This window comes from Hemicordylus capensis, chromosome 1 (genome assembly GCF_027244095.1).
Source record: "Hemicordylus capensis ecotype Gifberg chromosome 1, rHemCap1.1.pri, whole genome shotgun sequence".
Classification (NCBI taxonomy): domain Eukaryota; kingdom Metazoa; phylum Chordata; class Lepidosauria; order Squamata; family Cordylidae; genus Hemicordylus; species Hemicordylus capensis.
In genome coordinates this window covers 66,934,385-66,947,588 of record NC_069657.1, presented here as the reverse complement: position 1 = coordinate 66,947,588, position 13,204 = coordinate 66,934,385, and the positions used below count along the sequence as shown (strand labels likewise).

The window sequence follows — 13,204 nt, the reverse complement described above, 5'->3', positions numbered from 1 at the left end:
AAAAGAGACATCATTGCTGATTCATGCTGGATAATGGAAAAAGCCAAAGAATACCAAAAAGAAGTCAATATATGCTTTATTGACTACAGAAAAGCCTTCAATTGCATCGACCATATCAAGTTATGGAATATCCTTAGGAAAATGGGTGTCCCAGAACATTTCATTGTTCTCATGAGAAACCTATACACAGGACAGGAAGCCACAGTCCAGATGGAACATGATGAAACAGACTGCTTCCAAATCGGCAAAGAAGTAAGACAAGGCTGTATACTTTCTCCTTCTTTATTCAATATATATGCTGAACATATATTGAGAGAAGCTGGATAGGAAAAAGATGGGTGTTGTTTTAAAGCTGTAGGAAGAAACATCAATAAACTGTGCTACGCTGATGACACCACTCTGATAGCTGAGAATGCCCCTCCCCTTGGCCTCGTGCAGAGGGGAGGGCAATTTGTGCCAGTCACCCCTGCACGAGGCCAAAAAAGGCCCGTGATTGGCCAGCGCCCGGCTGATCCGGGCGCCCGCCCCAAGCTATCAGTTCGGGCCAGGCTTTCAGTAGACTATGAGCTCTCGGTCGAAGCTCCTCTTCTCAGTGGGAGGCACTTGGGCGGTGTCGGAGGGCAGTGTCTTCAGGCGTTCCGACTCCAGTGGCGATCATCGGGGCTTGGCCTTTCGGCATCGCAGGGAGGACTCCCTTGCTTTCCTGGCCGCGTGGACGTCGCGGCCCGACTTTCAGCCAGCTGGCCGACCCGGTTTGGGGGACGAGGGTTGCGGTGCAGCTGGGCGGTTTTGGGCTGGATTGGCTTGGCGTCGGGGACTGTGTGGGTTCGGGAGGCCTGCCATCAGCTGGGTGTGTGGGTTGGGGCCTACCTTGAAGGGCTTGGCGCTCGGCCTTGGGAGTTTTTCTCCCCCGCCACCCCCCCCACCCCGCCTTTGTTTTCTTGTTGGCCAGTTCTCCTACTCAGCACCCCCCCCCGTCCTTTCACAGTATTGGTCTCTTTTAAGGGGCCTTTTTGGTGGGTGGTTGGCTTGTGTGGGTTTCCTCCTTCCTTTTGATTTTGGTGTGGGCTTGCAGCAATTCAGCTTGATACTGCTGCTAATAACAGTTAAACCCGAACAAAAGTTGGTTTGGGAAAAGGAAGTAGCCGTACATAGGTGTTGGTTTTGGGGACACCGTAGTGCTGCAGGTTGACTTTTTGGTTTGGGCAAAGACCAATACAATGCCGGGTAAAGCAAAGGGTAAGAAGGGCAGTAGGCCTGTGAAGCCTCCTAAGCGGCCTGCACCCCCCCCCTTCCTCGGACGAGGAGGATGATCAGGAGATGGTGCTTATTCGAGGCCTTGTGCAGAGGATGGAGGCACTAGAGAAAGCCAGGGCCATTCCTCCTCCTGACAAGGAGGCTGGGCCTTCAGGTGTTCCAAAACCTGCGCCTAAGCGCACGAGGGTGGCGGCTCGGACGCAATTATTAAAATCTATTTCTGATAGGTTAGCTGCATTAGAACAAGGTGCTGTTCCTGGCAGTCCTGCGGCTCCTGCTCCCATGGCACCTTTGCCTGGTGCTCCAGATCCAGTGGTTCCGGTTCCAGTTCCTGATGTGCCTGAGCCGGTGGCTCCTCTCGATCCCGCGCCTGCTGCGCCAGTGGGGCCCAGCCCAGAAGGCCCATCTGCACCTTTGGTTCCGGGTGAGTCTGTTCCACCTACACCACTGGGCGGTACCGGCCAGTGGCCGTCAGTTCCCTGGCCGATACCTGCTGTGGGCGGATGGGGCAACCCATGGTGGCCGCCTTTCACTTCACACTGGGGTATGGGGCATTTTCCAGGTGCGGGTTACACACAAGGGTATCCTAGCATGACAATGGGGTTGCAGGGGCGGCCGAGCAAGTGTGGTTGGGGCGTCCACCCTACCCGGCGTTGCCGGCAGTGGGCCCTGCTGGGGCAACTAACGATTCAACAGGTCAGACCGGTGGAAATGGTTTCTATCCCATGGGTATATTGCCTACGGGACAGCATGCCCCTTATGGGGCTGTTGGGCTTCCCTTGGGGGATCATCTCCTCCCTGCTACCAGGGAGAAAATTTTGAAGGGCGAATATGTAGATATTTTTAGCCTCCTGTTCCGTGAACTGGAGGTGAAACATAAGGAGGGAGAGTCGTGTAAAGAACACGAAGCTACTAAGAGGAAACCCGTGGAGAAGACTTGGAACAATTGGCTTTCAGGCTTCACCATCTACATGGGGGTGGTTGTTCAGTCCCAACCGGCTAGGGGTCCGGCCCTGCTTAAGTATATGGACATCATCCACAGGGCGATGTCAGATTTTGCGGGAACGGCGTGGGTCCGTTATGATGAGAGTTTTAGAATGCGGGCTGCCTTGGACCCCTCCCTGCCTTGGGATACCTCGTTGCAGGAACTTTGGCTAGTGATCATGTCGCCGTCCCGGCCGGTTGAGGGGGACAGGTCCGATAGTGGCCACCTGTTATCCAGGCCACAAGGAGGGCCGTTGGCCCCTTCGGCGGGCCAGCAGTGGGTTCAACCCCACATGGTCTGCTGGGAGTTTAATAGTGGGGGCCGGTGCATGCGCCCGGCCTGTCGTTTCAGACATGCTTGCGGACTATGTGGGGCCAATCACCCGAGCTCCGGTTGCCCCAGATCCCGTTCTTCCAGTTCCGGTGGTAGGTTTAGAGCTGGGGGAGGCAAGAGGGGCGGCCCTCCCCCACCCCCTTCGGGTAAAGGGACCCAGCCCAATCAACCTTGACGTGCTGGTCCATTTGTTGGGGGAATACCCGGATAGGGCATCCGCTGACTACTTATTGGCAGGGTTCCAGGATGGGTTTCGGATCCCTTCTACGTCCCGGCGGGTGCCTACTGTGTCTAGAAATCTTAGGTCTGTGGTGGGGATGGAAGCGATTGTCCTTAAGAAGATTAATAAGGAAGTAGCAGCGGGCAGGGTTGCTGGGCCTTTTGATCAGCCCCCCTTCCCTGAATTGCGGATTTCCCCCTTGGGTGTTGTGCCCAAAAAGGCGCCGGGGGAGTTCCGGCTTATACACCATTTGTCCCACCCTCGGGGGTCTTCCGTAAATGACGGAATCCCCGATGCCCTCTGCTCAGTTAGGTACACGTCTTTTGACCAGGCTGTGCAGATGGTTCGGGCCCTGGGGCCCGGGGCCTTGCTGGCTAAATGCAATATTGAATCTGCGTTTCGCCTCCTTCCGGTCCACCCAGCTGATTCTGACTTGTTGGGTTTTGCATTTGAGGGCAAGTTTTATTTTGATCGAGCCTTGCCTATGGGATGTTCTATTTCGTGTGCGGCTTTCGAAGCCTTCAGTACATTCCTGGAATGGGCTCTGAGGCGCAGGGCGGGCCTGGCCTTTACGGCCCATTATTTAGACGACTTTCTTTTTTCAGGCAGGGCCAATTCTACGGAATGCCAGCATTTGCTGGGCTGCTTTACTGCAATGGCCCGGGAATTGGGGGTTCCCCTTACTGCGGGAAAGACTGAGGGGCCGGTAACCCGGCTTTCCTTCCTCGGCATTGAACTGGACACCGTTGCCGGCTGTTCCGGGCTTCCCTTGGAGAAGTTGGGCACCCTTTTGGTCCTAGTGTGGGCTATGGGAAGGGCTCATAAGGCCACGCTTCGGGAGCTCCAGGTGGTAGCCGGTCACCTTAACTTTGCCTGCAGGGCAGTGGCTCCTGGCAGGGCTTTCCTCCACCGCCTTTGTGATATCATGTCTGGTTTGCGGGGCCCACACCATAGAGTCAGGGTTACCGAGGGGGTTAGGGCTGATCTGGCCTTGTGGGAGTCATTCCTCTCGGAATTTAATGGAGTATCTTTCTGGAGGGATGTGCAGCTCCTGGAGGCCGAACTGCAGGTCCATTCGGACGCTGCGGGAAGTGCCGGCTTTGGAGTGTATTTTCGGGGCCGGTGGTGCGCTGCCCGTTGGCCTGAGCGTTGGGTCTTATGCGGGTGGACCAGGGACTTAACTTTCCTGGAATTTTTTCCCATCGTGGTGGCGGTGCACCTTTGGGCGCGTGAGTTTGCTGATTCCACGGTCCGCTTTTGGTGTGACAACCAAGCGGTGGTCCAGGTGGTTAACTCGCAGACTTCCCGTTCCCCGCGGGTTTTGGGTCTCCTGCGCGCATTCATGCTGCAATGCCTGCGAGCGAACATTTTGTTTGTGGCGCGTCACGTCCCGGGCTTGCAGAACGACATTGCTGATGCCCTGTCTCGCTTTCAGGTGGACAGGTTCAGGGAATTAGCGCCCGAAGCAGCACTTCAGCCGGAGCCCATGCCAGCCGCATTGTGGCAACTTGGCAGGTAGAGGCGCAGCGGGCTATTGCGGCCTCGCTGGCACCTAGCACCTGGGCGAGTTATTCTGCCAAGTTGGATGCCTTCTCTCGGTTTCGGAAGGGTGAGGGGTTGGAAGAGTCTTGGCTGGTGCCAAGTGACCACCTGTTGCAGTTCCTTGTGCAGTTACGCAGTGAAGGGCGGGCGGTATCCACCTTAGGTGGCTACGTTGCTGCGCTGTCTTTTGCTGCCCAGGCGCGGGGTGTGGCTGATTGCTCGGGCGATCCCAGGGTCCGGAGAATGCTGGAAGGGTGGGCCCGGGGAGCCCCGCGTGCTGGGGATGGTAGGCTCCCTTTTACATTGGATTTGATCAAATCCTTGCTTGTGCACTTTACCATTTGTTGCAGATCTTCCTGGGAAACCACTCTTTTTCAAGCGGCCGTCCTGGTTGCTTTCTTTGGGGCTTTTCAGCCAGGGGAGCTGTTGCCTAGGAGTGGCCGCTCCCTTCAGGACCGCTGTCTGCAGTTTGCTGATCTCTCTCTCTCTGCGGGAGAAGTGCGTTTGATGTTACGCAAGTCTAAAACGGACCAGAGTGGGAGGGGGCAAGTGGTTCGTTTGGCGGCATCTGGTGCTCCCCTCATTTGTCCTGTGGCGGCGCTGAGGCGCTACCTTGACATGGGCCCACGCATTGGGGGCTGTTTATTTGTTCACAGCGGTGGGGATCCTTTAACCCAGTACCAATTCTTGGCTGTGCTACGTAAGGCCCTGGCTTCTGCCGGGGTGCCCTCTGCGGGTTTCACGCTCCACTCCTTCCGGATTGGGGCTGCAACCATGGCCAGTCGGTTGGGTTTGAGGGAGGAAGAGGTGATGCGCATAGGGCACTGGAAATCCAGTGCTGTGTGGCGTTATGTGCGTTGAGTGGGTGCTGTGGCAATAATGGTTTATCTATTTCCTTTTGGCAGGTGCTGGCGGGGCAGCGGCTCCTGTGCGTATCCTCATTTGTGGCCATTCGTTGGTCTTCTGGGCGTTCAAGAGGGCCAGCACCTCACAGTGGGGTACCCAGCTGGGATTGGCTGGGCGGGCAACTGTTTGTTGGAAAGGCATGCGGGGTATGCTATGGAGCCAGCTGCTCCCAGCGGTCTGGGATTATGTAGGCAGGTCTCCCCGGCCGGATGTTATTGTCATCCATCTAGGGGAGAATGATTTGGGCAAGCGGACTGGCGTTTCTTTCGTTCAGCAAGCCTCTTCCGACCTGCAGGTTTTGAGGGCTTGGCTGCCTGGGGCACACATTGTTTGGGCCGAATGGTTGCAGAGGTGGGCGTGGCGCGGGGTCCAGAATATCAGGGGCATTGAAAGGGCCAGGCGTAAAGCATCTGCCGCCATAGGTAAGTTGGTGGTGGCGGATGGTGGGTCGGTGTTGCACCAGCCTGGTCTCCTCGCCCGTTTCCCGCATTTGTATCGTCCGGATGGGGTGCATCTTTCGGAGGAAGGGTGTGATATCTATATTCGTAACCTCAGGAACAGGCTTGCTGAACTTTTGGAATTAGGTGGGGCAGGGAGGTCAAGCTAGGCTAACAGTGCGGGTACGAGGGTAATTTCAGGTATTAATTTGGTGAGCACCTTTGAATAACTAACTGGTAGATTGGTCAATCGCTCCCTTGTGGTTTGTGCAGCCCAGGGAGATTGATTACCATGAAACCAGCTTCGGGAATACACCTGCCCTTGGGCTGCGCGATCCGGGATGGGTTAAGACCTAGAAGTATTCAGGCCCCCTCAGGCGAGGGGGTTGGCTTTGAAGGCGGGAGATAGGTTGTACCTGCTTCTTGCCTGAGCCAAGGTGCGTCGCCCTTAAAGGTTTGGGGAAGGATGAGGTAATCCTAACCCAACCTTAGTTTACCCGCACTGTTATGGCAAGGTGATTAATCACTGATCTGGTTGTCAGTCCGCTATGCTTGTTAAATAAAGTCGTGGCCCTTTATCCCAAATAAAATATGTGTCCGTGTCTTTTTTGGGCTGGGGTCTGGGCACAATGCTAATGATCTGCAAGCTCTAGTAATGAAAGTCAAGTGACAGTGAAAAAAATAGGACTACAATTAAATGTGAAGAAGACTAAACTAATGACAATGGGTACAGCAACCAGCCTCAGAATTGATAATGAAGACATTGAAGTGGTGGATAGCTTCTGCCTTTTAGGATCAACCATCAACAGTAAAGGATCCAGCAGTCAAGAAATATGCCGCAGACTAGCACTTGGTAGGGTTGCAATGAAGGGCTTGGAAAGGATATTTAGATGCCATGACGTGTCTACACCTACAACAATTAGAATAGTTGAGACAATGGTTTACCCCATGACACTCTATGGATGCGAAAGCTAGACTTTGAAGAAGCAAGATAGAAAAAGCATTGACGCTTTTGAACTTTGGTGCTGGAGAAGACTTTTGAGGCTACCGTGGACAGCCAGGAAAACAAACAAATGGATCATAGAACAAATCTATCCAGAATTTTCACTCGAGGCACAGATGACCAGGCTCAAACTATCATACTTCGGACACATTATGTGAAGACCCAGCTCCCTTGAGAAGTCTATAATGCTGGAAAAAGTTGAAGGAAAGAGAAGAAGAGGACAACCAGCAGCAAGGTGGATGGACTCGATCACAACAGCAATGAATGGACTGTTGAGAGACCTTAAAGGCCAAGTTGAGGACAGATCATCCTGGAGAGAATCTATCTATGTGGTCGTTAAGAGTTGACACCAACTTGATGGCACGTAATCAATCATCAATCAATCAATTCTACCCTTAGCCAATATCAACATTATCTTCAGTGGCAACACAAATTTCTCTAAGCAAAAGGAATTCGAATTCATTTCAGTAAGGCAGAATGTGGTGGAGACTGCCTAGGTCAGCCTGATGGATGATATCCAGTTAGGAATCAACAGGGGAAGTGTGATTCTGTTAGTCCTCTTGGATCTTTCAGTGGTTTTCGATACCATCAACCATGGTATCCTTCTGGACAACCTGAGAGGCACTGCTTTGTGATGGTTCCACTCCTACCTCTCAGATAGATTCCAGATGATATCGCTTGGAGACTGCTGCTCTGCAAAGCAGGAGCTAAAGTATGGAGTTCCACAAGGCTCCATACTGCCTCCAATGCTCTTTAACATCCACATAAAGCTGCTGGGACTGGGAGAGCTCATCGGGATATTTGATGCAGAGTGCCATCAATATGCTGATAACACCCACATCTACTTCTCCATGTCAACTTCTTAAGGAGTTGGCATATCCTCCCTAAATGCCTGCCTGGAATCAGTAATGGCCTGGATGAGGGAGAACAAACTGAAGTTGAATCCAAACAAGATGTAGGTACTTACTGCGGCAGGTTGGAAATTAGGAAGTGGTTTAGATCTGCCTGTTCTGGATAGGGCCACACTTTCCCTGAAAGAACAGGTACATAGTCTGGGAGTACCTTCTGGACCCAAACCTCTCCCTGATATCTCAGGCTGAGGCAGTGGCCAGGAGTGCTTTTTATCAGCTTCAGCTGATATGCCCGCTATGTCTGTTTCTCTACATAAACTACCTTAAAACAGTGGTGCATATTATTTATTTATCATATTTATATACTGCTTGACCTCCCCAGGCAGTGTACATAAGTTAGGGTCTTATACAAGTATAAAACAGGATAAAATGATTAAAACAATGCTATACTATAAAACAGACAATTTTAAATTAATTAATTAAAGGCCTGAGAAAACAAGTGTATCCAAACAGCAAGAGACAGAGAAGCTCTGATTTTGACAGAGTGAATTTCAGAGCCCCAGGGCAGCCACAGAGGAGGCCTGATCTCGAGTAGCCACCAAACGAACTGGTGGTAGCTGTAACCTAACCAGACCTCCCCAGATGGGAGGATTCATGACAAAGAAGGTGCTCTCTTAAATACCCAAGAACCAAGCCATTAAGGGCTTTATAGGTAATAACCAGCACTTTGTATTTCGCTCAGAAACATATTGGCAGCCAGTGCAGTTCTTTTAAGATTGGTGTTATATGGTCTCTTTGGATTATCCCAGAGACCAGTCTGGCTGCTGCATTCTGCACCAATTGTAGTTTCCAGACTATGTACAAAGACAGCCCTACATAGAGTGTATTACAGTAGTCAAGCCTGGAGGTTACCAGCATATGTACCACTGTTTGAAGGTCATTTACCTCCAGAAATGGCTGCAGATGATTTATCAGCTGAAGTTGATAAAAAGTGCCCTTGGTATTATATATGCTAGTAATATCCAGCCTTGACTACTGCAATGTGCTCTGTGTTGGGCTACCTTTTTATGTAGTCTGAAAACTAAAACTGTTTTGACTAAAACTGAAAACTAAAGCTGGAATGCAGCAGCCCAGCTGGTCTCTGGGGCTACCCAAAGAGACCACAATACTCCTATTAAAAAACAACAACCCAACATTGGCTGCCAAAAAGTTTCCAGGCAAAATACACAGTACTGGTTGTTACCAATAAAGCCCTGAACAGTTTGGGCTCAAGGTATTTAAGAGAGCACCATCTTCTTCATGAACCCTGACACATATTAAGATCATTTGGGAAGGTCCGATTGCGGTTACACCAGTTAATTTGGTGGCGACCCAAAACTGGCCTTTCCCTAGAGTTGCTCCAGGGCTCTGGAATGCACTCCCAAATGAAATCATAACCTTCTCATTGCTGGATGTTTTTAAGCAACTTTTGAAGATGCACCTATTTTATCAGGCTTTTAGTTTATAGAGTTTTATTGATGGTTATTTTAGTTTGTTATATATGATATAAGGTTTTAATTGTTGCTGTGTTTTAATTTGTAAATCACACAGAGATTTTAAATAAATAAATACATTCAAGAACATATCTGCCATTTATTTATTTATAAATAAAGAAATAAATGCATTCAATAACATATCTGCCATTTGGGAATAGTATGGTCTGTCACTTTAGGAACATAGGAAGCTGCCATATACCGAGTCAGACCATTGGTCTATCTAGCTCAGTATTGTCTTCACAGACTGGTAGAGGCTTCTCCAAAGTTGCAGGCAGGAATCTCTCTCAGCCCTATCTTGCTGAAGCCAGGAAGGTAACTTGAAACCTTCTGCTCTTCCCAGAGCAGCTCCATCCCCTGAGAGGAATCTCTTACAGTACTCACACTTCTAGTTTCCCATTAATATGCAACCAGGGTGGACCCTGCTTAGCTAAAGGGACAAGTCATGCTTGCTACCACTAGACCAGCTCTTTCTTTTGGAAGCTACACCTCCCAGACTATGGTCATGAACTAGTCCTCAGACACATTCTACAGCAATCTTGAGATGGAGGAACTGACTATTCCACATCTACTGAAAGCATAATCTGAGGGAGAACAATCTTCATATTGCTTTGAGGAAGATGACTGGATGCTTTACTCTGATTCCACAGCCAGTGAATTGGAACTCTCAGCTGAGGAACCCAAACCCTTTCCCCAATCCACACAACATACTCAAAGTCCCTTGCTTCCTTGTAAGTCTTTCCTGAGAGAGCAGAAGGTGCACCTAAGGACCATTCAAAGGCATCAGAGTACAAAGCTCCAAGACAGAATTCCCTCCACCTTTAGCTTTCTTGGCCTAAAGCATTTCCATTAGGTCATCCACACTTTTTTGTTCTGTTGCAAATTCTTCCCACCCCCTCATCTTCTCCATTTCTTATCCACAGTCTTAGAAGCTTCCAATTAGTCTGCTGCATTACTGATTCACTGACTCAGCCTTCACTGAAACTACACTTTATGTCAATAACTAAAAGGAGATGGTGCATCTGGCAGAAGCAGTTCAGCAGATTAGAAAGCTAAATGCCAAAGCAATAAAATGTTTGTTAGCAAACTTTCATTAATAACATGTGCAAGAACTTTTATGAAACAAAACCACATATTTGCATAGAGAAAAAGGCAACATGAAGTGGGTAGATGTTGACTTTCAAACTGAGAGACTCTGTTCATATTCTCTCAGGCACGAAGTTGCTAGAATGGCCTCAGAAAAATCACTAGCTCCCAGTCTCAACTCTATAACATGAGAATAATTTTATGAACTATAAAATGAGAATAATAATGATCTAGATAAATTGTGATAGGATCCCCCCGCCCAATTATTCAGTCATGAAACTGGTATCAGATTCAAAATAGGAAGAATACTTTTAATGGACAAAATAAAAAGAATGAATTAGGGTTACAATCTGAAGCACTCTTACTTGGGAGTAAGTCCTGTTGGGAAAAGCGGATTTACTTCCAAGTAAATAGAGCTAGAGCTGTACTTCAGCTGTGCTTAAGGGCTTTCATATGTTCCATAGTACTGATGACATCAAACATCTTCTATTTGAACTCCCCTCAGTTTCAAGAGTAGTTTGTCATACAGACTAAGTGGAGTTGCAAATCTTGAATTGCAAGGTAGCTGGCAGCACTATCTCTAAATTGAGAATATGCTATTCAGCAAAACTCAGTGAATTAGGAAATAAACTAGCCGACCCTGCACAGAACATCTGTGCGCTCTTTGGGGCAGGGCAGTTACCCTACCTTCTGCCCCAGTCTCTGCCACCTCTCCTCCCCACTTCCACTTCTGCCCTCCCCTTTTCCCCCCCCTCCTGGGCCTTGCCTCCGCGGCTGGGCCAGGCCTACTACCTCTGGCCTCCACGGCTGGGTCACCACCGCGGCAACCAATCCTCCTGGGTTCGCCTCAGCCAATCAGGCACGTCCACCACCCAGCCAATCAGCTGGTCTCTGGGACGCAAATTTCACGGCACACCCAGGAGAATTAATATAATAGATAATTTGACATTTTGCACTTTATATATCCTACATTACAGGCAGTACAATTAAATTCTTAATAGGAATTTGCAGATTAACGACCATCAATTACATTAACTAAAAGCCTTGCAAACATTATTCTTACTTTAGCTTCTGAAGTTGGTTCCAGAAAGCACAGGCAATTTCCAAGCCCTTCAGCAGCAAGACAGAACTTTCGCTGTTCTTTGTGAATGTTGGCAACACATTGAAGTACCACTTCATCATCCTGTCATGAAACATGAGAACCAGTGAGTAAATATAAAATATTTGTAAAGTTTAGCTCAGTAATGGATTGGCTACGTTTCTATGAATCTCAAATCTCGTCTACATCATTGTGTTCTCCTATACCGTCTCTTTTTTGGCAAATGTTGGGCAGTTTGCTGGTTTGGATATACAAGCAAACCATGGTGTGCTGGAGACCAGCAGGAATGCAAGTAAGTGAGGGCAAGCAATATGTTAGTCCAAGGCTTTTCTCTCATGTAATCTCAGAACATTGTGCTATTGGTGAACTGAGATATGTCTCAACTCATGTTACTAAGAGAGCCTGCTCGGGGACTCTCCCAAGGAGCACTCCTCTATATTTGGAACTACAAGCCTGTAGTTACCACTGTTTACACTTTGGATTTCATGGAACCATGAGATCTCCATTCAGTTTCGCCTGTAGCTAACTCCAAGGGCATGTCACTTTGACAAGCAACTTGGGAAAAGGGACTCTTAGATCAAGTTCAAAGCATAAGACTGCAGGAGGGCCTCACCTCGTGGTCACTCCCTGATTACTCAACAGGTGGGAAGCTGAAGTGGACATGATTTAATCAAGAGTTATTATTTAAAGAATAAGCCAAGTATTTTCCCTGTTGGCATGGAGAATTAAGTCAAGATAGCACCTTCTCAGGAAGGAGTGATAAGAAAGCTCCTTTGCTAATGAGCATGGGTTTTCCTAACCCAGTCTGCCAAGCACTCGTGGCTGCAAGGTCCAGTTCATTTTTGGATTTATTTTTGGCTCCTGGGCATCTGTCTAGTCTCTGGGTCCCTGTTGCTGCCGTCCTGCCCCGGAGAAGAGAAGCCTCTCAGTAAAGACTGAGCAGCAATGTTTCAATGCATTCTGTTGGAAGGAGTGAGGTAGTACTGTATATAAACCCTATCCTTAAAATTCTACTTGTCTTTCTCCTCATTTCTCCTAAAATCCAAATTTGTTCATTTCTTTCTAGGCAGCCTTGAGTAAACCCAATCTGAAAACAAAAGCCAAATTAACTCTTTGTGAGCCATAACTTAGTCTTCAGAACTTGTTGGTTTATTGCTAGTCCATATCAGTCAAACAATATTGCTTAATGACCATTATTTTTCTCTTCCTGTACCCCTAAAAACCTTTCAGCAAACCTCATTTTTATTTTGAACTTTAACCTATCCATTCAGCTCTTTCTGCAACTGAAGCTTTGAGCAAAATTATTATGAAGGTGGACTGCTCCATTTAAGATAGCTAATTCCCCCACAAGAGCCAAAAACGTAGCTTGGGGTCACCAAGTCCCCAGGAGCAGTTCCATTAACACTCATTACATCATTTTGTGATGGTATAAATGAAACTGGTCATTTTGGTTACTTGTGTATTTCAGGATAAATAGCAAGAAAACAATAAAATCATATGACATAGAAATAAACAAAACTGACAATTTTGCACCTTCTCAGTTTTTAAGTTGATCAAAAGGGTAATGCTATCGAATTTTGATTTCTGATTAATTCCTTTTTAGTCCTGGAACTTCTATATGGTTTTATTGAAAATTTACCATTTTGGACTGCTGTGGATTTTATTATCATTTGTAATATATCTATGGAATATCCTCCCTAGAGAGATCAAGCTGGCAATTTCTCTATATATGTTTAGGCACCAGGATAAAGACTTCGAGGCTATTCTCATGACCACTGGAAAGCAGGCTAAGGGAGCCCAGTCCACTTTCCAGTGGTCGTGGCTAGCTCGCCTAAGTACCCCTCCTCTAAGGCTGGTCTCTGGGTCATCTCGGAGAGACCACATTACTCCTCTGCTGATGGAACTTCACTGGCTGCCAATAGGTTTCCGGGCAAAATACGAAGTGCTAGTTAT

At 48.4% G+C, this 13,204-nt stretch overlaps 1 protein-coding gene across 21 annotated transcripts in view; it reads right to left on the bottom strand.

Moving 5' to 3' along the window:
• RYR3 (ryanodine receptor 3) overlaps positions 1-13,204 on the bottom strand; it is a 644,727-nt gene that overhangs the window by 543,208 nt on the left and 88,315 nt on the right. For all 21 annotated transcript variants that reach the window (XM_053280309.1, XM_053280347.1, XM_053280383.1 and 18 more), the window contains exon 2: positions 11,216-11,335. In XM_053280309.1, coding sequence (XP_053136284.1) covers positions 11,216-11,335 — 120 coding nt within the window. The remainder of the gene's footprint in view (positions 1-11,215; positions 11,336-13,204) is intronic.